This window comes from Metarhizium acridum (genome assembly GCF_019434415.1).
Source record: "Metarhizium acridum strain ARSEF 324 chromosome Unknown scaffold_320, whole genome shotgun sequence".
Lineage (NCBI taxonomy): Eukaryota > Fungi > Ascomycota > Sordariomycetes > Hypocreales > Clavicipitaceae > Metarhizium > Metarhizium acridum.
Genome location: NW_027094027.1, coordinates 583568 through 597969, shown reverse-complemented (window position 1 = coordinate 597969; position 14402 = coordinate 583568). Strand labels below are relative to the sequence as shown.

At 52.5% G+C, this 14402-nt stretch overlaps 5 protein-coding genes across 5 annotated transcripts; 3 read left to right on the top strand and 2 right to left on the bottom strand.

Annotated features, from left to right (window-relative positions):
• Positions 1–1003: 1003 nt before the first annotated feature.
• On the top strand, positions 1004–1432 carry J3458_014462 (uncharacterized protein; the record flags this gene model as incomplete). The annotated part of the gene is made up of 2 exons (XM_066120568.1): positions 1004–1142; positions 1278–1432. 2 exons carry the CDS (start codon positions 1004–1006, stop codon positions 1430–1432), a joined length of 294 nt encoding a protein of 97 aa, XP_065974403.1.
• Positions 1433–4976: 3544 nt separating this feature from the next.
• On the top strand, positions 4977–5282 carry J3458_014461 (uncharacterized protein; the record flags this gene model as incomplete). The annotated part of the gene is made up of 1 exon (XM_066120567.1): positions 4977–5282. The coding sequence occupies one exon, from the start codon at positions 4977–4979 to the stop codon at positions 5280–5282; it is 306 nt and encodes a 101-aa protein (XP_065974402.1).
• A 1970-nt stretch (positions 5283–7252) lies between these two features.
• Positions 7253–8552, bottom strand: J3458_014460 (uncharacterized protein). Its single transcript, XM_007810624.2, has 3 exons — positions 8281–8552; positions 8103–8229; positions 7253–8040 (listed from the first exon to the last, which is right to left on the bottom strand). Exons 1-3 carry the CDS (start codon positions 8410–8412, stop codon positions 7274–7276), a joined length of 1026 nt encoding a protein of 341 aa, XP_007808815.2. The 5' UTR covers positions 8413–8552; the 3' UTR covers positions 7253–7273.
• Positions 8553–8862: 310 nt separating this feature from the next.
• J3458_014459 (uncharacterized protein) lies at positions 8863–9599 on the top strand (the record flags this gene model as incomplete). The annotated part of the gene is made up of 4 exons (XM_007810625.2): positions 8863–8897; positions 8956–8964; positions 9015–9237; positions 9288–9599. The coding sequence occupies 4 exons, from the start codon at positions 8863–8865 to the stop codon at positions 9597–9599; spliced, it is 579 nt and encodes a 192-aa protein (XP_007808816.2).
• An 864-nt stretch (positions 9600–10463) lies between these two features.
• On the bottom strand, positions 10464–13968 carry J3458_014458 (uncharacterized protein). Its single transcript, XM_066120566.1, has 4 exons — positions 12659–13968; positions 12378–12553; positions 10967–12308; positions 10464–10891 (listed from the first exon to the last, which is right to left on the bottom strand). Exons 1-4 carry the CDS (start codon positions 13145–13147, stop codon positions 10487–10489), a joined length of 2412 nt encoding a protein of 803 aa, XP_065974401.1. The 5' UTR covers positions 13148–13968; the 3' UTR covers positions 10464–10486.
• Between the last annotated feature and the right edge of the window lie 434 nt (positions 13969–14402).

Below are 14402 nucleotides of genomic sequence, written 5' to 3'. Positions count from 1 at the left end.
CGTGATGCCTGGCTTTTGTAATTTCTTTTTCTCTCCGCGGCGTGAATTCAGCCCTCGTACTTGTAGCCACAACCATCACTGATATTATATAATAGTTTGCAGCATTGTGCAGCGAGGCGTACATTGCTTCTGATCCGATGGTCATCCGTGGGCTCCATTGTGGTCATCTGAATATCAATCCTTCCGCAGGGAAGCCATCGTGTGCCGGCTGTTCTTCCTCTCCCTGTCTATCTGCAGGTCGTGAGGCAACGGCCAAGTGTCCAAAAGGCCTTGACTATGCCCAGTATCAATTACAGCTTCCACTTCACCAATCCGATGCATACTTCAAAGAATCTGGCTCCAATATAAAAGTGCGAAGCGGTCGCGCTCATCTCCTGCTCGTGACAGGCCGCTACAAGACCCGCGTCTCTAGACAAAATTTGCGGACAGTGCATTCCTTGAGGGCCACGTCCAATCCATTTGTTCAGTTGTTCTGGCACCTTGAAAAGAAAAAGCCAAGAGACGGCACTTTTGAACCCTACTGAGCCAAAGGGCAACACCTCGCCTGGGCAGTATCAAATATCAGCGCTAGTCTCATAAAGACTTCGTCTGCACTGGCGTAGCCGCATCTTCTCATCATTTACTCACTTTGAATAGAAAGGTCGCTCCAAGGCTCACTAAGCTGTCATAATGCGTCAGCCAACAGATGTCTCTCGCTATCCACTGCTTGTTACTCATTATCCAAAGTCCTGCTCACTCACTTCCACTCGAACTTGAAATCCGAACCGAAATAATCTCTCGCTTGGCAAACATTCATGTTTTACAGTCAAAATACGTATCTGGATCAATTTACTTCACTTACGCATTCGAGGCAAAATCTGTGCAGGACAGTCATCGCATTCCCGCTGGGATAGAATGCACCGCATCTGACTCGAGACTTGTCAGTATACGTTTGATAACCTAGCTCGCGAGTGCGCGAGTGTGCTTGGCTGACATTGCGTCACAAATCGCAGAACCCATTACCATGACAGGAGCCAACGGCACTGATACGCTGGGGCCCTGGTTTGACGGGGTGAAGCATCTGTCTCAAAAAGAGCCTGATATTGTTGATGTCAACGCCGCCAAGAGAAAAACGATTGCCATTGTTGGAACTGGCATGTCCGGTCTGATGACCTACCTGGTCTTACACTAGGCAGACTTTACAAACATCACCAATGTCCGAGGCGAGCAACTGTATCGGTGGCCGGGTTCGTACCGCCTACTTATCTGGCGGGCCGCTCGCTTATTTTTACCAGCAGACTATGTTGATCCTGATAGCGGCAAAAGGTACAACGTTTCCGACACGGGACTAGTGTTTTCCCTCATTGGCGAAATGAGCAAGACAAGCCATAACAACTCCAAGGTCCGGATCGATACGATTCCTTGGCATGACAAGAACGTCAACGGGTTATAGTACTTTCTCGTTTACCCAATGGTCCCCCGCCGACGTTGTGACAAATTCAGGAAAGCTCATCACTTTCTGCGCCCTTCATACTGGACCCTGAAACAGAAGCTGCACGCAAAAGCCGCAGAAGAATCTACCCAGCAATGAATTCAACACTGAAATGGCCAAAGACATGTACAAAGCGCACAGGGAATGCATTGAGGCCTCAACGGGCAGCACGGAAACCACTGGTCCGAGTTTGCCTACATATCACACTATCTAAGGGGAGTCTTAACAGCAGCGACATCCTGGGTGACCAGCAAGAACTGCAGGCCCGCTTCTGGAAATACCAGACGTGTACAATATTTTATACGACAGCGCGGACGCTTGGAAAACCGTCGATGGCGGCCTCAGCCGACTCCCTCAGTCCTTCCAGCCGCTGGTAGGCAAGAACCTACGCTTCAACACCAAGATCGAGTGCGTGTAGTGCAGCAGCGGCAAAGTTACCTTTCAATGGAGAAAAGACTTCAAAGAGCCCAACTCCCAGTCGTCGACATTCGACTACATAGAGGCGGTGCGGTTTACCGTCGTCCGGCAGTGGCGCCTCCCCCTAATCAACGTCACCATGCTTGACGCCATCAAGAATCTCGTCTACGACACCAGCTGCAAGGCGGTGCTCGAGTTCCAGGAGCGCTTCTGGGAGAAGCTCGACAACCCCGTCTAGGGCAGCTGCAGCACTGCGACGGATATTCCCGACATCATCTGCGTCTGTTATTTGTCGTACACCATCATCTCGACCGGGCCGACGGCCATCCTGGGCAGTTACCTGGCCAGGTCTGTCGGCCACGAGATATACAGGCTGACGACCATGTCGGAGGAGGAGCACGTCCGGTACGTGCCGGATGCCGTGTCCGAGATCCACGGCGAGCACACCCGGGCGCTCTACACGGCAAGTCTGGTATTTCAAGAAATGCTGGGGTCAAGACTTACCGCCGGGGCCTGGGCGAACCCGTCTGTCGGGCAGCACGGGCTGTATATTCCGCAATATTTTAGGGTGCACAAGAACGCGAGTGAGCTGGTATCGGGTGTGGAGTCGTTTCTTTTACACTGACAGGGCCTCTTTATAGATGATCTTTATTGGCGAGCATACGTCTTACACGCCTGGTTCAATATCCTCTGCGTTGGATTCGAGAGTCAGGGGCGCGCGTGCAAATGTTTCTAGGTGAGCTAAAGGCCTTTAAATCAGGATATCAAGGCGCCTGATTCCCGACATCTTGTTAGAACTTGGGCTCCAGGATGAAGCAAAGGTCGCTGCCAAGAAGTGGCTGAGCAGGTGAATGCGACATGAAGTTGTCGGCCGAATGATGAAAGAATATGGTTTTCTGCAGAAGATATCACGCGAATCATTCCGGTTCGCCGTCCATGTATTCTTTACAGGGCTTGTTTTGCTCGTCTTGGACAAAATCTTGCCCGTCTTCGGTATATTCTCCATGGTCCAAACTTTCGCCATCCTACCTTTTCTGAATCATTGCGCGGAACGCCGTGTCTGTCTTGGCAAGCCAGACTTTGGAGCAGTAGCGTTTCTACTAGTCCTCGCAGTCTTGGTGAGAACATGGCAACGTGTATTAGTAGGCCATTGCGACAGAGGAAAACGGTGTCTCAGGTCTTTCTGTTGTGCCTTGGGCCCATCACATCTGCGGCTGCGAGGCAATTTCAAGGCGTGGTATGTGAGGGAAGAATGGTTTACTCACTGCATCTGTCCGTAGACCAGTATTAATAGAGGGCTGTTATCTTGCTTCTAATTTGTCCAGTTTGTCAAATTTGGTTTGGCGTCGAGCCGCTTTCGATAGCGACAGTCTGGATGTCGATGCCTCATATCCTGGGGCATGCCATTTTCGCTTGAAGAATATCCATTGTGAAGCAAAGAAGCCGTTATATTTGTTAGATGCTAGTTCGCCAAACCAAGTCCTAGCTGGGTCCGTGATGTTTCCTGGCAATGGATGCTCCTTGAACGTGGTTGTATGCGGGACACTCTGTGCAAGTCGCATCACACAAGCACATTCATATACAAGGAGTGCATGCTGGACAGTATAATACAGGCGTCTCTTTGAGGCAGCACGGATTCGGTATGGACAATGAATATCCACATGATCAAGGGACTTGACCAGTCCTTTGTGCTTCCAATGGTTTCTTTGTTGCCTGATGCAGGTTTATGAGGACACCACCTCCATCATGCAGCCTACAAAGGTTTTCAGAGCCTTTGTGCAGATCAAAGGAAAAGTTCATCTTCATACATTCAAGTCACGGGCTCAACTAGACTTGAAAGATGACTGTAGTACAGTCTCAAATTTTCCAACAAGGAATAGATGCTGGGTCATCGGGGCAAATTTTCATAGCCATTCAACCTACACGGCTTTGCGGGCCTGCCAGATTCTATTTATTCATTCTACTTGGTGTGTTCAGTTTCTGTGTCCGTGGGGATTGTGTGATGCAGCTTCTATTAGACTGCAACAACACCAGAAACCCTTCCCGTAAACGGCGCGACGCAACGTCTGGTAATCGCGAGTTGACCAACATTGACAAGCTTGTGCGCTGGGCTGCGGCGCCCTCTTCGGGGTCAGCAGATATTTTTCTACCAGGAGAAGCTTCTAATGACACCTCGGTGCTCAACTCATCCGACGGCAGACACAGAGGATGCCTGTGTCTAGGACAGCAACATAAAGAAGCGCGGGCTCATGAGAAAGAAGAGAGGAAAGCAGGGGCCATGCTCCAAGTCGATACGCTCTTTCATCATGGCTAGACGTGTGCGAACCCAGAAACTCTCAGTACTTGTAATGCTCGGCTTCGAAAAACAAACATGATATCCTACAGACCGAGTGGAAAGGGTACAGGACTACAAGAAGCACCAAAGTTGAACACGGCTCCCTTATGGTATATCAGTTTACTCCTCCCCGCTTTAAGAAGCCTGCATCACAAACCACACTTGCACAAAGGGCCTAGCCTTGCATTCGTATTGTCAATATGCATGTTCATGCCCCGTATACCGAGCAGAACATGTGTGCGAATTGAGTCCCAAGAGATGTTCACTCTGTCCTTTGAAGAAGTCGGACGACAAGGTAATAGTAATCAGGCGCTGTTCCCGCATCTGACAACTGCTATCCACCCTGTGGTTTGTCGAACCATGGTCTTTTCAGAGAAGCCATGTGACGATCAACAACTGCTCTGCGTACATGACGAATCTTGCTCCGGCTTGTCACAGCTGCAAAATCGCGCAGCCTGCCAACAGCACGACAAAGACCCAACAGCCGCACAAGGGGGCCAGCAACAGCCGGCAGGTGCATCAACATGGCTGAACATGGCAAGGAGACAGATGTCTTTTGTATCGCAAGCAGTTCTCCGGGAGCCTGTAGGCGCTGTAGTCGAGATGAACACGGCCACACATGTCTTGAACACTCGTCGTACAGCGCCGTTTCAATGAGACGAACTCGACAGGCTGAGCACGACTGTACCGACCCGAGATTCCCTTGGAGGCATTAAATACTGCGACGCTCGCCGCTCCGTCGTGGTTCCTGGCATGCTCCCCAACGACAGTCAACCACTTCGCTTTCTCAGATATAAGAACAGCCCCGATTCTGAAAACTTGCAATGGCCCCAAGCGCACATCAAGACCCTCGCCCAAACTCCCCCCGACGCGCTCGCCGAGACGTTCGCCAACGCGCTCGCCGAAACCCGAGCCAAACCTCTGGTCAAACCCCTTCCGAAGACGCGGCGCTCGACCGAGAGCCCGGCCGCTCCTCTCGGCGGTACTTATCCCAGAACCCAGGCGACTCGGAAGATGACCACGTATACGACGCAAACGACTCCGCAGGTGACTACGTAGACCCGGACGACACAGACGACGGCATAGACGTGGACCAAGGCTTTGACATCGTGGGAGGACCGTACCAACGACCGGCCCAAAGATCGCGCCGGCCGCGGCAAGTCCCCGGCCAGGCCCAAGGCCAAAACCATGGCCGAAACTCATCGAGACAAGCAACCTCCCCGACCCACCAAATCATCAACAACTACAATATCAATGCCTGCCCTGGTGCAAACTCGAGCTGCTGCGCGGATTGCTGCCCCATCTGCCGTGGTATAAGCATCCATGTCGTCAATGGGAACATCCCCGCTAGCTGGCCCAGGGGATCCTCGTACCGGACGTGGTCTTTTTCCACCCAGCGTTATCCACGACGGTCCAGCACTTGCACCCGCACATACTGCTGCTACTCGTGCTGCTACTCCTGCTGCTGAAGAACTGCGCCAAAGACGTCAGAGGGCCGTGCGTGGCCATACGTTCTGCAGCTGGGACTGCAAAACGGATCTTGGAGTCGACCATGGCCGTGCTCACCGGCCGGCAAACAGAGGTGTACTAGCCGTCAAATCCGTGCAAAGTCGGGAACTTTGCAGTCTGGTAGCTTCTGAATAGAACCCTTTGAATCCCCAGCTGGCTCATCGCGAACAATAAATGCTCTTCCTCACGCCGGCGTGGCAAACACGGCTGGCCTAAGTGAATGTGACATGAAAGAAAACACTGCCCAATATGGTGCCCCTACGCACTCCATCCATCCGTCTGCCCATCTAGGTTTCCGAAATGTAAAGCTCCCTTGTACTTTATGGTCATGTATAATGTGCTGCCTCGGAGTGATGTGCAGGTACGGACTGTGCCTTGACGCAGAAATGCGCCTGTTGGTCACGCCAAGTACACCGTGTACCCGGCGTCCGATGTATTTATACCCATCTATACAACCGTTACTGACCGAGAACCAGTCTGAATTTCTGAAAAAAGGGGGGGGAAATAATAGTAATAAAGAAGAAAAGTAGAAGAAAAGCGGCGGCCAGGGCTATGCCTGTGCGTCGAGGTATTGCCTGCTCGTTGCCATCGAGACTGTGAGTCAGTGGCCAAGGGTATTTCACGAAACGTCAAGCATCAGCAGTGCGTAAGTTATGCCAGCAGCTCTTGGTACTGGGAGCTAGACGATGGCATGCATTCAGGAAGGGTGCATATTCCTGGACTCCAGAGGTTGCAGATGGAGTCGTCATGCGGGGGGAAACTTGACGAATCTGACATAGAGGCAGCACACAAGTTAATGAGAGCGCGAGGGTGTTGCACAGAGGTCTGGTAGCTATAACTAGTCATACTCACGGTTACTGTATGCCCGCCATGACATATTCTTGGCACCTTCAGGGGCCAAGCGCATACTACTCACTCGGTTCGCAGAGAAAAACCATTTCGGGACAGGCAACGAGTCAAAAATACACGTCGCATACATCTCGACTTGGAAAAGCTTTGTATTTTACAACGCGACCGCGCAAGATCTAGTCTTCCATCTTGTCAGGCGCTTCTCATCTCTCTAGCAAGAAAAACTGCCGCGCAGTTCATAGGGTTTCTCATACATTAATCAAGATTGACTTCCGGCACCGTAAACAGATTGGTCGTAAAGGTCCCATGACGCCTTTTTCGTCTTCCATGACTTGCGTTCCTAGTTTCAAACCAACGCCATGAACCACGCCGGCAAAATGTGCGGTGCCGCCTGCGCAAACGACCGCTTTCCAGTGCTTCTTTTAGCCTGCCAGCCAGGGACGGGGTTGTTGTTGCCGCAGTGAGACTGGATGAGGGTTAATATTCTTTTGACGATGAACTGGCTTGCCCCAGCGTACATCCGAGTCGGCTTGCCCATGACCTTTAATGATTGCGCCTTCGTGATTCGTAGCCTATGCCACCAAAGATAGCCTTATTTCAGCATCATTTCAACTCTCCCAAAAGCATGGTCCTATCCGACGAGGCGGAGAGCACTACCAATAGTTAGCAAGCGCGTCAACACAGTGGCCTTTCTACAACTTACATATCGGCTCCTTGCCCGGCGTAAACTCGGCAGAGTTGACGGTCCCCTTGTGCCCAGGCAGCTTGTACAACAACTTGCCATTCTGGCTGGACCACACCACCACAGTTCCATCTGCCGACGCCGCGGCAATCTTCTTACCGTCCGCGTCCCAGCTCACACCCATCAGGTTTTTCTCTACGCCGGCATTCGCGCCGTCGAATGTGCGGATATGTCTCTCCGTGGGTGCAAACGGACGAATATCCCACGTCCTGACCGTCGAGTCCATGGCGTACGAGACCAGTGATTGCGAATCGGGCGACACTTTGAGCGACATGATGGAGTCCGAGTGTCCCAGCATAGAATACACAACCGACTTCTTGCGCAGATCCCACACGCGAATGTCGTTGTCAATGCCGCCTGCAAAGATCTCATTTCCAGCAGAAGACATGGCCACTGCCGTGACGGGGAAGTCGGTCTGGATATAGTCGACGGCGTGTTTACTGCGCGGGTCCCAAATGCCAATGGTGGAATCGTCGCTGCCGCTGATGATGAGGTCCTCGCCGCGCCGGGTAATATCTACAGCGTTGACGATTTCCTCGTGCCCGACGTATCTGCGTATCCTCGTGCCGGATGTGAGGTCCCAGCTGGCAAGGTGCATGTCCGCCGACGCAGTGTACAATATTTCCGAGTCCCGCGACCACTGGAGGTCGAGAATAGCGCCCTTGTGACCGTTTAATAAACCGTAATTCTCGCAGTCGCCGTACGTCCTCCAGAGCACTAAGCCATCCTGTTAGCATATTCTCGGGCTACAGACGGTGCCGTCCCGTCAAATCACATACTTATACTTCTGTCCATGGATCCCGATGCGATCAAATTGCCCGTCGGATCAAACTTGGCTGTGAAGACCTCCCCCGTGTGCCCCGACAGCTCCATCACCGGAGCTTGCAGTGCGCTCGTTCGTGCATTCTAAAGATACATTAGCCGAATCGACGTCTATTCGGGTGGATTTTTACAAACCGCTTGAACCAATGCATTGCTGGACGCACTCAGGCGCGCCAGAGCGCCCTCTGACGTGCTAACATTCTGCCTCTTAACAAGCATTTGTGACGAGCTGGGGTCGTCCTCTGCGGGACGTTTTTCGGCAGACATTTTAATGGAACTGGGAGGAGAAGAAGCTGATACCGGGATATTCGACTGTCTAATATCTCGACGTGTTACAAGTCGGTGCGCCTGTACGCTGCTAAAAATCGAATTGTCGCGTCACTATGTGTTGCGGCCGTGGTGATCGCTCCTAGGGAACTTTTTCCTTGTCGAAAAACTGGGGTTGAGCTCCAACTCCGACTGCGGGTCTGCAATTGGCGGTCGGGCCGGTCATTGTTCCCTCTAGTGCTGTGAGTCTGTGACCACCTCGTCCCCGCCACTGACTTCGAGCACAGCGGATAGTTGTACTTGCGACGAAGCTCTTCTAATTTGTGATTTGCGACAGTCTACCCTTTGCAAAGCTTTACTGGGCACTGGGTTTTCTTACCAATCTGTCATTGTTACTGCACTGCAAGCAGTCGAGCAACCTCCTACACTACCCATCGCCCCGCCTCCATTATGGCGGCGAGCAAAGCCTCCCGCATAGGCGAAGAGTACGTCCAGTCACCACCTTTGCCAAAACAAGAACAAGTGCCCAACTAACATTTCCAGAATATGGAAGTGAGCGCCTCTGTCTCCCCCTCTTGCCCACCGGTCATCTAACAGCCCAGGACACGCATCGACAAAGTCAACGCCGAACTCGTAACCCTCACGTACGGCACAGTGGTAGCCCAGCTCTGCAAGGACTTTGACAATGACTACGCCGAAGTAAATAAGCAACTGGACAAAATGGGTTACAACATTGGTCTACGCCTAATAGAAGACTACCTCGCCAAGTCGAACACCATGAAGCGTTGTGCAAACTTTAGGGAAACAGCCGACATGATTGCAAGAGTATGTCTCTCTGCCGCGTCCCTCCTCCAGTTCACACTGACGAAAATCAGGTCGGCTTCAAAATTTTCCTCAACATCACGCCCCAAATAACCAACTGGACCTCTGACAATAACCAATTCTCGTTGTTATTCGATGAGAATCCCTTTGCTGACTTCGTCGAGCTTCCGGATGACGGACGAGCCCAGGACGAACTATGGTACTCGAATATTCTGTGTGGCGTGCTGAGAGGTGCTTTGGAAATGGTACAGATGCAGGTGGAAGCGCATTTTATCAGCGATGTGTTGCGGGGCAATGATACTACTGAAATGAGGGTTTCGTTGGTACGCTATATTGATGACGAGCTGCCGCCTGAGGATGATTGATTCGCTCTGAGAAGAGAATTCTCTTTTAATGCTAGCTTGGTGGGTTCATCATGGAGTGTGGCGTTTAGGTGTCGTTTATCTAGGTTTGCTGAGTTGGACTCGCATATCAGTCTATGTCAATATGATGGTCATACATCAAATGTTCCAAGGTGAAACCAAAGTCTCCTCTAGACGTGCCAAAAGTCCTCGGAACATTCATCTCAAGTCGGCAACAAAGTATGCGTCGAAGCATCGTTATCACTGTGGTTGATCGGCATACAGGACGTGGTATGATATATTCGAAGACCGCTTTCGACGTAGACCAAACATAAACAATCGGGAGAAGGTAACGACAACTCCTCGATTTCCTTGCACCTGCCTGAAACCCAGCCATTCCCCGTAGCAAGTTAAAGTGACACGTGAAAATAAATAAAAGCACTCTTAAAGAGCCAAACCACACACAAAAGGGGGGGACGGAGGGCAAATAACACAAGAATCAAAGGAACACAGAGAGATGGCACTCAACAAACAACGGCTCTTTTTTCCCATCTGTAATCCGTAACCTCTCTCTCCCGAGAGCCTGGATCGCCGCATAAAAACAAAAAAAGGAAAAACCATGATATAGTAAAAGCCCCCTGAAACGCCGTGTCGAATAATGCCAGATTAGAGTTGAGCCACATGACACACAGAGTTAATAGAAGAAACACTGGTCAGAGCCATAAAAAATTCACAAACTTGTCTTCGTCTTTATCTTTTCATCCTTGCATATATGCATGTTTGGTTGCGTTCCCGTATCGCTGAGCTTTAGTCGGCACCAATCGGGTCGCCTCCTTCCATGCTGGAAAAGCCGTTGAAGTCAAATGGCTCAGTGTTGTCTTCATGAAGGAACGAGTCGAAGTCGAAGTCGTTCAGGACATCGCCGGATTGCAGGGGGTTGGCAAGCTCCATAGATCCAAACTCCATCTAAGGAGGCAATTAGTGGGACGCCAGATGTAGGCAATACTCCTTGGTAAACTTACAATACTGCCGAAATTGTCCATCATTCCGTTTTGACTTGGATCGCCATGGGTCTGAGGCGGAACAGGTGCTGCTTGAGGAGCCGGTGCAGCAGCTGGAGCAGTGGAAGCAGTGGCGGCCGTGGTGGCCTGCCCATTGGCGCCAGCAGCTCCGTTCGGCGCATTCTTGTTGAATCCCGGGTTGGTCGAAGTGATAGGCGTCGCTGGTGTAGCCTCTGTCTCGCCCGAGTTCTCACCTGCTGTAGCAGCACCCGCAGCGTTGGCGTTTTGACTGGCCTTCTTTGCGGCAGCGGCACGCTGTATTTATGTTAGTTCCGGAGCAAACAAAAACAATGAGAAATCTATTGAGTGAGGGACGAGGTATATTATTACCTTTTCCTTAGCAGCCTTCGTCTCCTTCTTCTTGGGCGCAGGCTTGTTTCCTTGACTTGGCGTCGGAGGGGCGGCCGCAGCTTGCTGGGGTGATGCAGTCGTTCGGCTATTTGCATTCGCAGTGGCGGCAGGAGCTGAAGGCGGGCCCATCGATCTTGATTGCGGCGTTCCTTGCACCTGCTGGTTCTGTTGCATCTGCGGTGTTTGGCCATTAGGACCCTGTTGCCATTGTCCCGGTGCGCCCTGGCCAGCTTGCTGTCCCTGTTGCCCTTGTGCCTGTTGCATTTGGCGGGCGGCCATCATCTGCTGCGGATTCATCTGGCCATTGAATGGCTGTCCCGGGTGTGAGCTTGGCGGCCTCATACCGTTCATCTGGGCCTGGGTCATGTCGGTGCCGGGTTTGAAGAAGTGAGGTGCCATGTTGGGGTCAACTTGGTTACCCATGAAGTTCATGGCAGGGTTAGGAGAGTCGCGCGATTGGCCACCTTCAGGAACCGGTGATGGTATGCCCGAATTGTTCATCTGGGGGGTGCCACGCTTCATCTGGTCGGCAGGGTTTGGTGACGCTCCAGATCGCATCGCTTGCGGAGAAGCCTCGGGGAAAGATTGGCCGTTGGGTCCCTGACCTGGCTGGCCTGGAGCACCGGGAGGAGCTCCGTCTCTTGCGGGCATACCAGTAATGGTATCCTGTTCCTGCCGGGCCATCATTAGACGCTTCTTGTTTTGCTGCTCCAGTAACATCAACTGCATCTGATAGTCCTGCAGTGCGTGATTGCTCCCAGCAGCGGCTTGGGCACCGCCAGGGCCCGGCCGAATCCCCCCTGGGCCCCCCATTTCACCGGTAGGATTGTAAAAGGCATTGAGGGCAGTTCCATCTGGTCCTGGTCCCATCATGGGCGAGCCCTGGTTCTGAGGCCCCCCAGCGTTTGGCATCTGTTGCTTGTTGCCCATCTGGGAGCCGTGGTGCTGTTGCAGGTTCTGAGAGTACGTCGCAATCGATTTCTGTTGGGCGGCTGGCGGGGCGTTGACAAAGTTCTGGAACTGTTGCGGATTTAAACTACTTGGGTTGATACCATTGGCAGTCAACATCTGGTGAGCAGCGGCGACATTTGGGTTGTTCGGCATCTGCTGTCCGGGCATGCCTTGAGCGGGTCGGCCATTTGCCACCATTCCTGGCTGGTTAGGGTTAAAGGGTGCTCCTCCATCGATGCGTTGTCGCTTGGAAGGTGATGGCGCATTCTCTCCGGACGCGGGTGACGACGGGCGATCGCGGTTTTGATCCATGCCAGACGGATCACGCTGCATCTGATTTTGCTTGGTTGGTTGCATCATCATCTGAGGACTAGAACGAGACACGGCAATTAGCAACGATGTGTCATTTTACACAGTTATGGTTTACATGAGAGCGTACTTATTCTGGTTATTAGCCATGGCAGCACGGGCAAGGTTGCCCTGCTTCATGCCCATATTCATGTTGCCATTCTGCATTCTCATCATCTGGGCTTGATATTGTTGTTGCGCAAGGTCACTGGGGCGCATCTGACGCAGAAGCTCTTGTTGCTGGTTTTGTTTCAATCGAGACTGTTGCTGTAGAGGAACTTGCTATTAGCCGATGCGGGACAAGACACATTGATTTCAAGGTAGTACAGGCGTGGCAAGACGTGAAAAACAGCAGCTAAAATCCAAACGTACCTGAGTGTGAGCGACATATTGGTTAACAGTGCCATTACCACCTTTGACACGCTGAGCATTGTAAATATCCCAAAAGAGACAAAACCACTCGTACAGAAACGAAGAGTCGGACGCGGGCATGGGGAGCTTGGGAGGCGGTAGGCCATCGGGCAGCTTATCCAAATCATCCTTGGAGTCTGTGTCCATGGGATCTTCGCCGTTGGCCGTGTTGCCACTCTTTCCGTCCTTGTGGACGTTTACCTGCTGATTGCTCGACAACAGCGAGCGAGCACAGTCGAACATTTCATAGCGGAGGAAGTACTCGTAAATATAGGTGTTGAGAACGCCGCGCTGGCTGTCAAGCTGTGACTGTCTCGCGGCGGCGGCGGCGGCAGCAGCCTGCTGAGGATTCATGGCAACACCATTGTTCATCATGGGCATTGGCGCACCGCCCATAGCACCGCCCATCGGGTTCATGTTGGCCATGCCCATATTCGGGTTCATGGCCATGATGACGGCGGGTATATGAGTAGCTGCGACGCGGGCGAGCCAGTGGAGGGGGAACTGTAAGGTGAGGAAATCACGGTGACAACGGACGCCCGGCGAGGACTGAGGTCAAGAGAAAAGAGACGATCTGCCTCAAAGACCCCACGAATCCGATGCCAGGCCCTGGGCAGCGGAGCAAAAGACAACGACGGCACAGAGCAAAGCAGCCTAAGCAGCTCAAGCCGGTGTGGCCGTTTGGCGTGGCGCGGGTGAGGGGGGCGAGAGTCAGTCAGTCGACACCAGTCGCGGCAGACGGCAGACGGCGGACGGCAGGGCAGGGGCGTTAAATACTCGGTCGCGGCGGTCGAAGCAAATCGGAGGGCGGAACAGCAGAGGTAATGCGCAAAGCTGTAGGCGACGGAAAGGATAAATTCGCGGTGAGGAGCGATGTGCGCGATGGGGAAAAAGCAAGGAATGAAGGCAACAGAAAAAAAAAGAATGAAATGATGATGGGGGAAGAGATGGTGTGAAGGCGGACGGAGAGTTTCGCCTTTGCCTGGGCTGGGCTGGGCTGGGCTGGACTGGGGGCTGGGCGAGAGAGAGAGCAAGCGAGCCTGGCCTGAGTTGACAGTCAACTTAGTCACTCACCCAAGGCCGGGCATGGAACGACCAGAACTGCAACTGACGACAAATTTTCCTCAAGTCGAAGCCAATGTGCGAGGCTGTCCTTTTTTGCAAATGTACAGCTCCGCAGCCTCGGTCGTGGCCGCAATGCCGCTGTGTCAGCTAGAGCGTCTCCCGTCCGCACTTGAGGTAGCCCGTGGAGACAATTATCGCGATGGAGATGGAACCAGACGTCAAGAAACGTCTATTCTGGGGGACAAGAGGCTGAAGTGCATGTCATGTCGCCTAGCTGTCCTGGCCGGATGCGAGACACCCAGCCAGAGTCCCGAGCCCGGAAACTGGCACCAGGTCCCTGGATGCAGATACAGTGTGCGTGGCACATAAGAGATTTACGCGCACGGAGACGCTCTGCACGGTGCAGGCACTAATTGTAGAGTTGCACGGAGACAGTGCATGATACCGTGCTGATGAATTAGTCCTGCCGGCGTGGGCTGAGAAATATGCCAGCATACAGTGCCATTGTCAATCCAATGCCGACGAAAGCACTGTCCAGAAAAAAAAAGAACAGAAAGAACAAAACCCCTGTTCTCCAAAACCACAGGCCTCACAGCGCCGTCCCAGCGCTCTCACCAAAGACGTATTCCTCAGACCACCC